The sequence below is a fragment of the Kryptolebias marmoratus genome, linkage group LG15, assembly GCF_001649575.2.
Source record: "Kryptolebias marmoratus isolate JLee-2015 linkage group LG15, ASM164957v2, whole genome shotgun sequence".
Classification (NCBI taxonomy): Eukaryota; Metazoa; Chordata; class Actinopteri; order Cyprinodontiformes; family Rivulidae; genus Kryptolebias; species Kryptolebias marmoratus.
In genome coordinates, this window is record NC_051444.1 from 36,496 (window position 1) to 52,123 (window position 15,628).

The 15,628-nt window shown below is 38.5% G+C and overlaps 2 protein-coding genes across 4 annotated transcripts in view; one reads left to right on the plus strand and one right to left on the minus strand.

Annotated features, from left to right (window-relative positions):
- Nucleotides 1-15,628, plus strand: part of adamts17 (ADAM metallopeptidase with thrombospondin type 1 motif, 17) — a 56,639-nt gene that overhangs the window by 17,219 nt on the left and 23,792 nt on the right. The window contains exons 5-13 of the mRNA XM_017440255.3: nucleotides 401-484; nucleotides 2,690-2,847; nucleotides 6,804-6,847; nucleotides 7,263-7,368; nucleotides 8,949-9,089; nucleotides 9,273-9,423; nucleotides 14,231-14,332; nucleotides 14,480-14,625; nucleotides 15,224-15,378. Coding sequence (XP_017295744.1) covers nucleotides 401-484; nucleotides 2,690-2,847; nucleotides 6,804-6,847; nucleotides 7,263-7,368; nucleotides 8,949-9,089; nucleotides 9,273-9,423; nucleotides 14,231-14,332; nucleotides 14,480-14,625; nucleotides 15,224-15,378 — 1,087 coding nt within the window. The remainder of the gene's footprint in view (nucleotides 1-400; nucleotides 485-2,689; nucleotides 2,848-6,803; nucleotides 6,848-7,262; nucleotides 7,369-8,948; nucleotides 9,090-9,272; nucleotides 9,424-14,230; nucleotides 14,333-14,479; nucleotides 14,626-15,223; nucleotides 15,379-15,628) is intronic.
- On the minus strand, nucleotides 9,838-12,440 carry LOC108250389 (piggyBac transposable element-derived protein 3-like). 3 transcript variants are annotated; one of them, XM_025002538.2, is made up of 3 exons: nucleotides 12,213-12,440; nucleotides 10,993-11,691; nucleotides 9,838-10,899 (listed from the first exon to the last, which is right to left on the minus strand). In XM_025002538.2, exons 2-3 carry the CDS (start codon nucleotides 11,574-11,576, stop codon nucleotides 10,074-10,076), a joined length of 1,410 nt encoding a protein of 469 aa, XP_024858306.1. In that variant the 5' UTR covers nucleotides 11,577-11,691; nucleotides 12,213-12,440; the 3' UTR covers nucleotides 9,838-10,073. The 3 variants fall into 3 exon arrangements, with proteins under 3 accessions (XP_024858306.1, XP_037835702.1, XP_017295745.1); XM_037979774.1 differs by having other exon boundaries at nucleotides 11,803-12,440; XM_017440256.3 differs by having other exon boundaries at nucleotides 10,993-12,440.

A 15,628-nucleotide genomic window follows, 5' to 3' on the forward strand; every position in this document is an offset into this window, starting at 1 on the left:
CATCAATTTTGAACCTTTTCACAAGATTCTAATTTTCTGATATGATGAATTTGAGATTTTCATTTGTTGTCATTTGTAATCATCAAAATTAAACGAAATAAACATTTGAAATATATGAGTTTGTATGTAATGTATGACTATAATATACAAGTTTCACTTTTTAAATGGAATTACTTAAATCAATCTACTTTTTCATGATATTCTAATTTTATGACCAGCACCTGTATATATATGAAACGGTAATGCTAATGGGGAGAAAAAAGTCTAAATCTACTGTTTTCAGAGGGTTGTGTGGATAATTTCTCTGGACGGAGATGATGGTGGTGATGACATTAACTTTTTATTTAAAAAGATGTTCAGTGAACAGGTAAAAACAGTGACAGTGTTCTTCCTTTTTCAGGTCAACAACTTGTTTCAGCACAAGAGTCTGGGAGTTCGGATCAACATACGTGTCACTAAGCTTCTGCTGCTTCACAGTCGCCCAGTAAGTCTGACACTCACCTCCTGACAAAACACTTGGTTTCTTTCTACAATATGCAAATACTACAACAACAACAAAACAAAGAAAATACAAAAAACAAAACAACACATGACAATATAAAACCATCCAAATACAATGCAACACAACAAAATAAAAAACAACAAAACAAAACAATAGAACAAAAAAGTACAGAACAAGAAAACAACAGAATACAGAAGAAAGCAGTAACTAAAAACAGCAGAACAACATAACATAAAATAAGACAAACTGACAATAGTGATAAAATACAATAAAAGATAAAGTTAATCAGTTACAATATTTTAATTTTATGTTTTATATTTTTTGAGTGAGTGAGTAATTGGGATATTTTTAAACACTCTTTTTTATCATCTTGTTTTGTTTTGTATTTTAAATCTGTTAGTTTCCATCCATGTGAAATTTCAGACCAAATTCTGGTACCTGATTGTCCACAATAACTTTAGCGTCGTAAATCTTACCTCTACCAAGGAGGGATGTTTTGGATTAAATTTTGGTTGTGATCTGGTCAAAGTTTAAGTTCAATGTTAAGGATCAAGCTCACAGATCAGCCAGCACACTAACGCTACAACTGTATAACATACAGTGCTTTGCAAAAGTATTCACCCCCTTTGATGTTTTCAGCTTTTATTGCTATCATAAATCAGTCATGATCACTATAATTTGGCCTTCTTTACAAAAAAAATTTTTTAAATCCCTCCAGTGTCAAAATGAAGCTAAATTTCTACTAAGTAATACCAATTAACACTCCCGTGGCACAAAGGGTTTTCATCCTCCGGCTATCTCTTTCTCTTTTGAGGGCTTCAAGAGGGTTAAATACAAATATTTGATGTAAAATAAGTAATTGCATAAACATTCACCCTCATTTAAAACTGTCCTACTTCAGCTCAAAGAAAAGATTATTGAAAATGACAAGTAAGGGGATGGATACAAAAGAATTTCCCCAGCAGTTCTGTTAAACCCATCATCAAGAAATGGAAGGAATATGGGCCGTGTAAATCTACAAAGAGCAGGACGTACTCACAGACTGAGTGACTGTAAAGAAGGAGAAACATGAGAGAGACCACCAAGACACCTGTGAGATTAGAATTTGTAAAGATTGTTTTGAGACACATGTCAAGATTTAATCAGCGTTTTCTTCAACAGTGGTTTTCTGTGTGCCTCCCTCCCATAAAGCAACATTTGTTATTTTTAGTCTCTCCCATCTGACCGGCTGAAGCTCACAGGTGTCTTCGTGGTCTCTCTTACTATTCCCCTTCTTCACAATCACTCAGTTTGAGAGGATAGCCTCATGTGCCAAGAGTGATCACTGGTGATTTCAAGGTGACAGGGTCAAAGGTCAACATTACAGTTGACCTGGTGCTCTAACTATGCAACAGTATAATGTAGGAATGTCAAACTGCACTTCATGAGTCAAAGATGATGCCTGTTGATTTCAAGGTTCTACATGTGACCCTTTTGTTACCTCCACCAAGAAAGCTGTTTTTAGTTGTGTCTATTTTTGTTTGTCTGTCTGTTAGCAAGATCACGTAAAAACAAATGAACAAATCTGGATGAAATTTTCAGGAAATGTTGGGGGTGTCACAAAAAATAAAAAACAATGAATTAAATTTTGGTGGTGATCCATATTATGATCTGGATTGCACTGTTTTTGAATCACTCTGTGGCGGAGGTTTGGTTTACCCTTGCTAGGGTCCTCAGGGGTCATGGGAGTTTGGCCAACCAGTCTACATGTGCTTTCTGGACTTGGAGATGGCATTCAACCATGTTCTCTGGGGTACCCTGTGGGGGTGCTCCATCAGTATGGGATTGGGGGTTTGCTGCTACAGGCCATTCAGTCAGTTTACAAACAGTGAAAGAGTCTGGTTTGCAGTTAGCCGGACCTCTTCATGTTGAGAGTCAAACATTGCCAGGGTTGCCCATTGTCACTGATTCTGTTCATAATTTTTATGAAGGGAATTTGTCAGTGCAGCTAGGAGGTGGAAGGGGTCCAGTTTGGTGGCCTCAGGATTTCATCTCTGCTATTTGCAAATTATATGTTCCTATTGGCGAGCTCCAGCTCTCACTTGAGTGGTTCACAGCTGAGTGTCAAGCAGCAGATGATGGATGGATGGATGGAAATAAAGTAAATAAACAGAGAACATTCCTGGTTGTTTGTGTGTATCTCATTAGGAAAACCTATCGGTGAGTCATCATGGACAAAAGTCTCTGGAAAGCTTCTGCCATTGGCAGCATCGAGAGTTAGGAAACCCTCGGAAACTTGGTCCCAACCAGATTACAGGTGGAAAGTTTGACATCCCTTCATTGGATACTGCCGTGTTGGTCACCAGGTATGTAGATTGTACTTCCTCAAGTGAATGAATCTGAGGCTCTGTTTAAACCTGGCATTAGCATGCATTCTTCACAATCACAAGTGGACAGAGATACAGGAAATATGTAGATACATTCTGGTGGGTTTGAAGACATTCAGATCCATTCAGATGTAATCTAGGACATTTGTGTCTTTATCTTTGGTTAATCTGAGCACAAGTTCATCCTGGGATACACTGAAAGACAAACTATTTACTTAATGTGACTCCATGTGAGCATTGAATTTATCAGCTGGATGTGGAATTACTAGTAGCACTTTATATTAACTACATCTTTTTAAAACCTTACTGAATCACTAATAAATGATTAATTAACTTTGAAAACATCATTAATTAAGGATGATTCATACCTAATACACTATAAATTAACACGTTTGTTAATGCTTTAACTATAAAGGCTAATTACTTCCAAACCATCATACTCAATGTGTATTCATGCTTAATAACTCATGAATTAACTATACTATATATATAGTGTGTGTGTATGTATGTAAATGGACATATAACCATACTTTCACACCATGTGTTAGACATGTATTAATGGTTAGAGAATGTTTGAATTGACTATATACTTATCCTGCAGGGCATTAATAAATAGGACAGTTGTTAGTAGTTAGTTAAGTCTTTTTGTGAACCCTTCTAAAGTGAAGAATATTTATGCTTTATTAGGTATTTCTTAATGTAGACAAAACACACAAGTTCCATTTCACCTGTGGAAATCAGACCAAAATCAGTCAAAATCAATTCAGGAGATGTGGAATTCAAAACATATAGTTCAGTATTGACATTTTTGACTCTCAAAACCTCTAAGTTGTGAACTTCAAACTGAGCAAAATATTTGTAAACAAAAGAAAGGTAAAAGTGTAGATTCATTTCTAAATCGCTAAAACACTAAACACCTGCTGTATTCAACACAATCATGTTCCAGTTTTCCAGAAGCCTTATAATCTTTAAGTAGTTGTTCTGCCTCTGGATCCTTTTTGTAACTGTTGCCTGTGTGAGGAGAAAATTGTGTGCTAAATATGCTTAAGGCCAGTCGAAACATTCTGCAGACTTGTGCTAGCAACAACAAATCTGGTGGTGATGGAAACACAGGAAGGGATGTTAAGGTCATTTGCAAGTTGTTGGTGACAGAGTGGGGGGGGGGCTTTGAACTTGTAGTAGATGATCTGTCTGAGCCTTTTCCATGTGGGCCTGTTTACATGACACCATTTTTAGATGAAACTCAAATATTTCTGTTATGTGAATGACAACAGCAATCATTTTCTTCGACACCAAAGCTTTTTGAACCCGGGTCTCTGATTGAGAGTTTTTGAAATGTCCAGCATTGGTGTGAAATTGTGTCGTTTTTCTGCATTTTTCTGCGTTTGCGAAAGTAGATGAACAACTGTAAAAATGTTGATAGCATATAATGCTATATTAGACTCTTTAATTTATCAGTGTCTGACAAAAAACTTATATGTGCTACACCATCTCGGTCCAAACAAACATTTGTGCACTCACTATTTTGGATGTGACTGTTTTCGTGCTTGAGGTTGAAGTGTTTGTGCACATGCATGTGTCATTGAAATACAAAATTCATAGCGCCATCTAGGGACCTGGCACAGAAACTACAGTCTGTTCAACATTTTTTTGCAGCCCCATCTTAACAGTGATTGTGATCATAGCATTACCATGTAAACATTGAATTTTTCACAATCAACATTGGAATATCTCCTAAACTCCTCCTCCTTCTGTCACCTCAGCTGTCTGAGCTCAAATGTGAACCAGGGTTTAACATTGTTGTAACTCACCCTGCTGCATGTTGGTAAACAGCAGTCTTCGCAGAAGCCGATGTATAAAGTAACAATCTGTGTATTCATTAAGACTGCCAATTGCAGATCTAAATACATCCCAGTCTGTTGTGTCTAAGCATGCCTGTAGATAGTCCACAGCCTCACTATTCCACTTCTTCAACACTGAGGTGGCCATTCATGCCCAATTTTAAGACAATAAGAGAAAAAAATCTGATTTAAGATGGCCCCCACAAAACATTCTTAGTAAACACAAAAACGGCTATAACTTTGGTCAGTTTTACAGATATTGTTGATATTGTTTTACAACTGTCCGTGTGTTTATCTTGCTCCTATTAGTTTACTGAAATCAAATCATTGCTGGTCTATGAATGCCAGGCACTTTTGGATCTCAATTTTTTTCCCTCTAGTTATGAAATTTTAAAGAGCAAAAGACTGTGTACCTTCCACCCCTAGCAGATATGCCAACATACCTGCTGCATGGCGTTCTTCCGCCTGCCTGGGCACATGGCAGCAGATGCTCAGCCAGGCGTGTTTGTCGACTGGGGAGACTAAAAGTGTGGCTTGCCTCCTTTTTCAGTGACCATTTCTGACCATTATGGTTCTTTTCTTCGTATCCCCAAGCGTCTCCTGGATCCCATCATTTCTTGCCTGGTTCCTATTGTGTCTATGCCAACCCTGCTCAACGCTGTTTCTCAGTCGTGGAGTAGACTTGTTAAATTTTCTTCCACTAGCTTGGATTTAACAGACAAGTTTTACACAGCCTGCGGCTCCTACCAGGATAGGTTTAGTAAACATTAGCAAACAAAAAGTTTATTGTAAATAACTTTTTTTCCTCTAATGGATTGGATTCTCTCTTTGTGACAGAGACATGGATGAGAGTTTGTGAGTCCTATGTCTTTTCTGAACTCTTTCCTTCCGACTGCTCATTTCTCAATGCTCCACGGACATTGGGTAGAGGTGGAGGAATATTGACTATTTTTAAGGGACCTTTTATTGTAAACGATCTCAGGTCCCAGTTCTCTTTTCCAGCTTTGAACTACTCATATTTGAGGTGGGCCTTTTCTCAACCTGCACTGTGTGTTGTCATTTACTGACTTTATGGCAGACATTATGCCTAGATATGATTGGATTTTAATCATTGGGGATTTTAACATTCATGTGTGTTGCTCCGAGGAGTAAATCTTATCCAGTCTTTTAACCTTATACAGTCAGTCGTGGGTCCCACACATCAGCGGGGTCACACTCTTGATCTGGTTTTATTGTACGATTTATCTGTTCTTGATTTAGAAATTGGCGATGCAGTGTTCTCTGTCTTATTTGACATTTCCTTTGTGCATGAGTTAAAAGCACACGCTCCAGCCAGGCACTGTTGTGTATTTAATTGTTCCACCGCTGCTTTCTTTTCCTCTGTTTTTATAAATAAATCCTGTGTTGATTCAGGGACCTCTACTGCTCTTACAGCAGATGAGCTGCTTTTTCAGTTTCAAGAAGTATGTAGACACACTAAATATTGTGACCCGCTTTAAAAACCAGGCATCCAAAACATATTTCTGAACCCTGATTAAATGACTCAAGTAGTTAGACGTCAGTGCAGAAAAGCAGAGTGAAAGTGGAAAATGACAAATTGCAGGTTTCATTTAAAATGCTAAAGGATTGCAGGAAGTGTTATCAAAACACAGTTAAAAGTGAAAAGAATAGATATTTTTCTCAAATTATAACTACAAACTGTTATAATCCCCGTGCAATTTTTATGACTATTAGCTTTATTTTAAATGGTCCCCAAACTCCCTTCCTGATTGCGTCTGCTGACGTTTGTAATTTGTAATGATTTCCTTTGTTTTTTTGTTTAAAAAGTTGAGTCCCTTAGGTTGGCGATATCATCGTTTACTCTTGACCTGTCAGTTTTTACTCCCTGCTCGGCTGTCTTAAATCAGTTCATTTCATTGACATTTCTTAGAGGCGGTCAGTCAAATGAAACCTTCAGGCACTGTGTGTTTTGTGTAATAAAAAACATTTTTGATTTTTTTTCTCTTCTTGCAAAGTTTTTTATTGGTAAATCCTACTTCAGTTGTCTTGATAATTTTGATAACATCATGCTGTAACATTTCTGGTTTGTTTCAGGACAGATTTCTGTGTTCATAAAGATGAACCATGTGATACTGTTGGTGAGTAGCATTAGTGTTTTATTTCTTAGGATTTCTCTTTTTAGCCAACAAATACTTACAACAAAATAGCATTATAATATAATATGATATAATCCATTCCTCCTGGTTATTTCAAATTCAGTTTATTTATATAGCAAAACCAATAAGTGAACATTTAGAGTTAAAATTGCATATAAATAAAGTAGAGTTGTTAAATATCAGTTCAAAGTTTAATATTTTATTGAATACCAAATATTAAAATTAAAAATTAAAAAAACCAAACTGATCAAATGTTAGTTTAATAACGTTGTTAGCACTCATTACTTGAAAAATAAGAAAATTCTCATGTTTTGTATATTTATAGAGGTTCTATCTGAATTTTCTAAATATGTGTTTCTCAATATTCCATATAAACTTGCTGATGCGTGTTTTACAGGAATTGCTTATCTGGGTGGGGTTTGCAGCGCAAAGAGGAAGTGTGTGGTAGCAGAAGACAATGGCCTAACTTTGGCCTTCACTATCGCTCACGAGTTGGGTCACAAGTAGGTCATGGTCAAATGTAAACATGTTAAAATGTCTGTTTTTTATCCTGATGTTGTAAAAATATATTGACTGCTGCACATCATGGATCACCAGCTCAACCCACTCTGGGTCAAACAGCAGAAGTACGCCAGCAGCAGTTCTTCAAAGTTAAAAAAACCCGTAGAAACACTGCTGTGCCTTTTTAACAGTCTGATGTTTGTTTTTATGAGGTCCTCATCCACCTGAACACCCATAAACACAGTGTAATCACCAATCTGATCTTCTACGTTCACATTTTTAAAAAAAACAGAATTCTTTTCCTTCTTGATCAGCTTTTTGTTTTTTGGGGGGGTTCAGGACCGGGTTGTCCTGTTAGGCACTTTCACAAAACAGTCAAGCAAAATTGCTGAAAAACTGGTCCATTTTTAAGCTGCCTTTGACTGTTAATAAATCGGTAACAAAGCCAGCCACATCCTGCAGAGATGTGAGCTTTCAGAAATAAAACAAGCTTCACAGAACCAAAGAGGCGTGTAGCAGAACTCAGCTGTGTTGATGTGCAGCGCTGCACATTAAATTTGTGATGGACGTCTCCCTCAGATCATTTTCAAAACATTACGAATTACCTCACTTTAGTGCTAAGTTTCTGTGCATCATCACCAATCTTCTGCTCATCAAAGATTCTGTTTATTGTTGTTTAATCTGGATTTATCCTCTGCAACAACTTAAGAAATCTGCTCTCTCTGATGTATCAGAGCACAACCCAGGAGAGATTAGCAGTCACACCGCAAATATTGGCTCTTTATAATGTATGTGAAGGTTTTTGTACAGAGACCTGAGACGGCTTTTGTTGTGACTTGACGCTATATCAATAAATTGAATTAAATTGAATCGAATCAAATCAAATTAACCCCCAGGAGAAAAAAGTTCTGCTTGTGTTGTGAATGGGCTCTCGGACCTGCTAGGAAAACAAAATGATTTATATTGGTCTTGCAGAAAGAGAACAATTTTTTTTCAGTTCTCTCGCAGTAACAATGTCATCACTACACCAGATTATCAGACCAAACAGCATCTTTACAAAAACCGTATGTTACCACTACATCAGAACATATATTATCATTACATAAGGTCACAGGTCCTCCCACCACTACGCCACACTGTACGTCAACACAACACCAACCCATGTGCCGTCGCTACACCAGACAGTATGTCATCATCACTACATCACATCATTGAGCTACAAAGCTGGCTTGGCTGTTATAATTCTGTTAGTACCTTGCTTGGGGGCATGAAAGCACAACAATGGTGGACTGACTTCCACTTAGAAATTCCACCATGATGCCCACAAGGTGTCTTCAGTTCCAGCTTGAAGTGCCTTTGAACACTACTGATTCTATACCTGCCTTGTCTCTGTAAGCGATCTCATCCCCTCCAAAGAGCTGCTTTGCTTTGTGACGTATCCTTTGCTAAGCTGCTAAAGAGGCTCTCAGTCCTTCTTTTATAGGCCTCCTCGGTGTCCCCAGCGCCTCTCCTCAGTTTAGACCTGGACTGTACCACAAGTTTTTAATGTGATACTGTTAATGTATTCATGTGTCATCTTCAGCATGGGAATGAATCATGATGACCACCATGCTAACTGCACTAGTCACTCACATATTATGTCTGGTGAATGGATGAAAGGTAGAAACCCCAGCGAACTGTTCTGGTCATCCTGCAGCCGCAGTGACCTGGAGAAATTCCTCAGGTAAAAAGCAGGTAATTTATTTAGTGTGTACTTAAACCAAAGTATCTGTATGATGTACCATGTCAAATGCTGATGTAAAACACACTTGTACCAAATTAATCATAAGTATATAAAGGTCACGTGAGGGTATTCATACAGAAAATAAAACATATACCACACTATAATGTGTTTCTTTCTCATCAGATCTGAAGCCAGTAGGTGTCTACGATACACAGACCCCAGAAACCATCCCTGGGTGCCTCTGTCCTCCAAGCTGCCAGGGATGCACTACAGTGTGACGGAACAGTGTCAGATCCTGTTTGGAACCAATGCTACATTCTGCTCTGAAATGCAGGTACGCTTTTTACTTCATTCCTTCACCATTATGTTAGACTGAAGCTTCTGCATCAAGCTAACTGATTTTTTAAGCCTTTTGGCACCTTTAGTTGGCCTTTTATTAAAATGTTTTAATTATTAGTTGACCTTTGGTACCATTAGTTTAGTCTGTTTTAGTTTGTATCATCTCTGATCTGTTCAGCTGAGGCTTTTAAGTCCTAGTTTAGTTTATGTTAGCTTATTATCAGTTTATTATATCTTAGTTTGTTTTTCCCCAGTTTTTCATTAATAAGACTTATTATGACTTGTTTTAGATAAGTTTAGTTTAGCTTTTTATATCCTCCTGAGACCCAGAGAAAAAAAAGTTTTTGAATTTCAATTTTTTTTACACTACATGACTCTTTGGTGTGAAAAAACATCACTACAATTGAAAAAATTTCAAAACATGTTTTTATTTATTTTTTAGAGTATGTCCTTTGGAGAGGACATCGGGACTCTCTTGTGGCAAATATGAACACATTTCGAGGCATACATTTACCTCTGAACTCTGACAATCTTTAGTGCTGTAAATTTCAAATGGCTACACCATTCAAGCCAGTGGTTCAGATTTCCAGGGACCTCATTCAGCTTATCAAAAGCAAGCTGATTAGTGTAGTTTAATCAGGTGTGTTAGTTCTGTTTTGGTTTGTGGTAGTCCATAAAGCAGTTCTTCTTCTTTGAGATGCAGAGGTACATGTTGCATTTGATGCACTTTATGTAGGTTTTTCCAGTGCACCCTTCTGCTCTGCACCTGGAACTATTAGGATTGTCCATCATCTGTGGCAAATGGACAGCTCCATACTTTCTCACTTCCTTATCTGGCTGGGGCCTCCTTCTCTTCTGTGATGGAACGTACTCCTCATCATTCGACGCATCAGATTCAATTGGATTAGGTTGGCCTGACTGCCCCTGGGCAATCAGTTCCTCACCTAAGAGCAGTTTGAAGTCATGGTATTGGAGAGTTTTCTTCATAGGTCGTGCCAAAGCTTGGCTGTCTTCCTTATACTGTAACCAGGAGTTGGTGATAGCCAGATCGAAGAAGTGTAGGATTGTGCGTACAGTCCACTTCCTTGTGCGGTTAGCCATTCTATAAAAACTAAGCATTCTATCACACATATCAACCCCACCCATGTTGGTGTTGTACTCTGCCACCACTGCAGGTCTGGACACTTGAACATGCCTTTTGTCTTTCAGTGACCATCTGGTCCGGGTATCCTGGGGCTCTATTCCATGCACTGTTGATGCCATGAGTACAGGTTTATTGTCAACCCATTTTGTCACAGCCAGCTCAGGATGTTTCCTTGTCACCATTACAGAGGAGCCTCTTCCTTGTTTCAACAACTCTTTATCAGATGTAATGTTACAATCCTTTGGGAGTCTATTTTTCATCAATGTTCCACTTGCAGGCAGACCCATTTCTAGCAATTTATCCAGTAGTTTTATTGAGGTGAAATACCTAGACAGACAGACACAAACACAAAAAATAAAAAATAAGTGTCATTTGTTTACAGAGAATCATCATCAACAGCACCACAATTGACGTTTATACCTGTCAAAGTACAGGTGAGTTCCCCTGGGAATGGACTCAGTCAACCGAAGAACTGCATTTGCTCCTATTCCAAGTCCTGTGTCTCTGCCGACAAAGGTGTTTTTTCCTTGGTAGACTTCAAAATCCAATACAATTCCAGTTGGAGTAGCGAGAACAAACACCTTCAATCCGGTTGGATTTGGCTTGCCAGGAACGAATTGACGGACTGGACATCGACCAGTAAAGGGAATCATTTGTTCATCAATGGAAACATTTCCTGGCCTGGGTAGGTTTAGGCAACCTTGTTGCACCTTCTTCAAAAGTGGACTGACTCTCCAAAGCATATTGAGCTTCCTCTCTTCTTCAGTTACATCAAGATCATTAGTGATTTTCAAAGAACATCTGATCTTGAAAAAGCGATCCCTTGTCATCGACTCAGCAACTATTGGCACTCTTGTTTTTTTGGCCCAATACATTTTGATTTTTGGGTAACCAAGGCATGCCATGTACACTGAGACTCCAAACCAGGTCTTAATCTCCTCAGGTGTTGTATTCAGACTTGAGCCTGACACCTGAATCTGTCTCTGGTTTGTGCAAAAGGACATGTCCTCAAAAACTTTGTTGTCAATGTACTGCTCAAAGTATTTTGATGGTGGCCAGTCTACACGGTTTGGGGCAGTACAGACAACCTCTCCGGAGTCTTCCAGCACAGGCAGGAATCTTAAGAGACAGACAAATACATTAAATAATTATGTCCTCTAAAAGTGATAGTTCATCCAAAAAAATACTCTTATCTGTCTAAGCTTATCTACTCTTGTCTCAGAAGCCTACGTGTTAGTTTTGGTCCAAAGTGGGCGACGGGCCCGTGCATCCTCAACTTCACTCTCCTCTTCCTCACTTGATGCCTCATCCTCTGAACTCCCGACCTCAAAATCACCGTCAATCTGTCCCTCTTGGTCCTCCTCATCTGACAAATCTATGTCTGAGTCTCCATCAATAATCCTGTTTAGGATTTTCTCTGCCTCAGTCAGTGAGCTGATTTCTATTAAAACAGGTTAAAAAAATAAAAAGCAAATCCTGATGTCCTCTATGGAGGACACACATAAACAGGTTATGTTTTATCCCAACAAATAATTAAACTGCTCTGAAAATCCACCTAACTATTCCTTAGATGTTCATTTACTAGAAGCAATCTGAATATTAAACTCACAAAGCTCATAATTAGAAAATAATATACTTACCTTTCTTCTTTCGATAAAATGTGCTCACAGGGATGGCAGCCATTGTGAAGAATCAGAAAGAAAATTCCAGAAAAGCCCCACCCCCACACATGTCATATCATTGGAAAGCCCAGGATGTCCTCTCTAAGGACCAACAGGATTTAACACAGTGGCATGTATAGTTTCAGAGTTATGAACAAAAAACCTATGTACTCCACAGAGGACAAAAATGCATTGCTGGGTCTCAGGAGGATATCTTAGTTTCTTAGCTTGGTTTTTCATGTGTTTATGTTACTTTTGCTCATTTATTTTTAGTTTACCCTTTATATCCTAATTTGCTATTATTGTGTGTGTTTTCATGATGACTCTGTATTTTTGTGTTTTTATGTTGTAAAGCACTTTGAACCGCCTTGTTGCTGAAAAGTGCTATATAAATAAATTTGACTTGACTTCACTAAATCATGTCTGTCCATCCATCCATCCATCTTTTTGGAATTAATTTTACATTTTGCTCTGAAATGCAGTTATACTTTGTATTTCATTCCTTCATTACGTTACGTTAAAGCATCTTCATTTGTCCATTCAGCTACAGTTCATATAGCTACCTGTTAATCATTTGTGATAAACTGGACTGATGTGAGCATCACTGCGGATTCCAGTACAATCTAAGCCAATTAGTTTTTGTCGGGATTTGGGTTTTTGTCAGTTTGTTTTCATGTTTCTTTTGGGTTTTGTTTCATGTCTTACTTTTCTGTTTCTGTCTTTGTCTCTCATGTCTGTTTTTGTATTCATCCACTCCTCCCCAGTTGTCACTCACTCTGTCTCCTGCCACGCCCACCTCCACCTGTCGGCAATTGTCATCACTCACCTGTGCCCACTTACCTCGTCACCCTCTGTGCTTAAAACCCAGTCACTTCCCTCACTACTCCGCTGGTTCATTGATTTGTGTAGCGTTCTGTCCTGCTTTTGGGTCCCTGTTGTTATGTTCTGCTCCACGCCTGGTCACTTCATGGTACAACTTGGTTCTTTTTGTTGCTGCCATGTCAGCCCTTTTGTTTTTGTTTATCTGTTATTTTAGAATAAATCTAGTTTCTTCCCCACCAAGATGAGTCTGTACTCTGGGTTCGTCTCCTGCTCCCTGGTTTCTGACAGTTTTAATGGTACATGTACCTCTGGGATGGTTCTAATTCATTTTAGCACGCTGCAAAAATGTTTTTGCCCGTGTTTGTGTGTATGTGCTCATTTGTCTGTCTGTTAGTAAAAAATGTCATGAACCACTAAATGGATTTTATTGAAACTCTCAAAAAGTAATCAATGTATGTACTGTAGTAGTAAAAGTCAGATTTTACTGGACAATAATATAAATATTTTTTCAAAGGTATACTACAGAGAAACAGATACTTTAAATAGCAAGACCATAGCAGTGAAATAGCACTGAGCAACAAACAAATAGCAAAACCAGCAGACCACAATTCAGTATATAGTTTGTTTGTTTGTTATATTGTTTACAGTGAGTGCAGGAAATTCAAAGCTCAGTTTGCTTTTCTTTGTATTCTACCATCATGAAACACAGTTCAGTCCAATCCAGTTGTCAAGACGAAACAAAATTAATTCAAAACTCCACTCTGGGATTTACTCTAGAGGTTACCATTATCTCAAATCATTTTTCCATCCAACAAACAAAGAGGAAGTAGTGACATCACTACAGTGGTGTCCAATCCTGGCCCTGGAGGGCCACTATCCTGCATGTTTTAGTTGTTTCTCTGCTCTTCAGCAGGTCTTTGAGTTCTGCAGAAGCCTGTTAATCCCTCTCTCATTCAAATCAGGTGTGTCAAAGCTGAGAAACACCTCAAACATGCAGGAAGTGGCCCTTCAGGACCAGGATTGAACACCACTGATCTACTATCTATTATTATGAACTATTTTTAACCTTTTGCATTGGGCAGAACACCTTTTCCCAAAAAAGAGAATACAACAATATCATATAACACTAATCTAACATTTTGGTTGTACTTTATTTTATTATCTGTGTTCTCCAGGATCTTATGTGTGCTGGCCTGTGGTGTTTAGAAGTGGGAGACACTTCCTGTAAGACGAAACTTGATCCTCCTCTGGAAGGCACTGAGTGTGGAACAGACAAGGTAAAACACTTTATGGTTTTTCTTTTGATGAACAGTAATTTGTCCACTAATATTAACACGGCAAGAATGTTCTTGTTTGTTTTTCTGTTTTTACTTAATTATTCATAGAAGTAATGTGTTTGTGACTTGAATATTTCTGTGTGTTAGTGGTGCAGAGCAGGAGAATGTGTCAGTAAAGCTCCCATTCCTCAGCATGTGGATGGAGACTGGAGTCCATGGAGTCAATGGAGCATGTGCAGTCGAACCTGTGGAACCGGGGTCCACTTTAGGCAGAGGAAATGTGACAACCCTCCGTATGTCACTTATACTATATATGTGTATGTCTGTCTGTGTCTTTGTGTTTAGTTGGCTTGAACCAGGTCTTTTAAGTTTGTGGTACTGAATCAGATACATATCCAAGGTTTTTTAAAGCGACCGCAGTGTGACCATTGAATGAAAGGATGGAGGTCCTTCACATTAAAGTCCCTCTACTCTTGGCTCCAACTCTCCATCCACACATCTCTGCACAGAGGCAGCAGCTACAGCTACAAAAAAGCTCATCATTAACATCTGCGCTCTTTTTATTCTCCATCTTCTTTTATCTGTTACCATTTGGATGTACAGTTGGCCCTGATTGGACAACTTCAACACAAATCAACACACACACGCTAACACTCACAGCGTCCATATTTACTTCTGTAAACACAGCGTGCAGAGTGTGACGTCATATCATCTTCTGCGCATGCAGGTCATTTTAGAAACTGAAGATTGTTCACACTGGACACTGATGGAGGTTGCATTTAAAATGTAATGAAAATGACCAAACAAAAATATTTGATTTGAGTAAAAGATTGAAATTGATATTAAGACCTGCAGTGTGAACATAGAGCATGTGTTTGTGTTGGTGTACAGGCCCGGTCCAGATGGAAAACACTGCCCAGAATCCAGTGTGGAGCACAAGGCCTGCGAGGGCCCCCCATGTCCCAAAGGGGTCCCTGGATTCAGAGACCTGCAGTGTCTTTCCTTAAACCGACATGTTGGCATGCTGACAGCTGTTATTAATGATGGTGACACACACTCACACACACACATTTTGGTAAATAATTACTACTGTCACAGTCTAACAGCTGATTTAACATGTTGGTCAGTATACACTGGGTTGCAAATGTATTTAGTCTTCTGGTATTTTTCTGCTCGAAAACCTGGAATTTAATTAGATTTTTGATTGATTAACTGCAATATAATAAAGTTAAATGAGGCCAAAAAACTTGTTTTAAATAATGTGTCCTCGGGATGGACCGGCCTGTGTGTCCTCGG

Excerpts from the sequence above, each read along its gene's own strand:
- LOC108250389 (XM_025002538.2), bottom strand. The coding sequence starts at position 11,576 with ATGTCCTTTTGCACAAACCAGAGACAGATTCAGGTGTCAGGCTCAAGT. Across the intron at positions 10,900-10,992 it reads ACTCACCTGTACTTTGACAG|GTATTTCACCTCAATAAAAC; the intron begins GTATAAACGTCA and ends CTGTCTGTCTAG.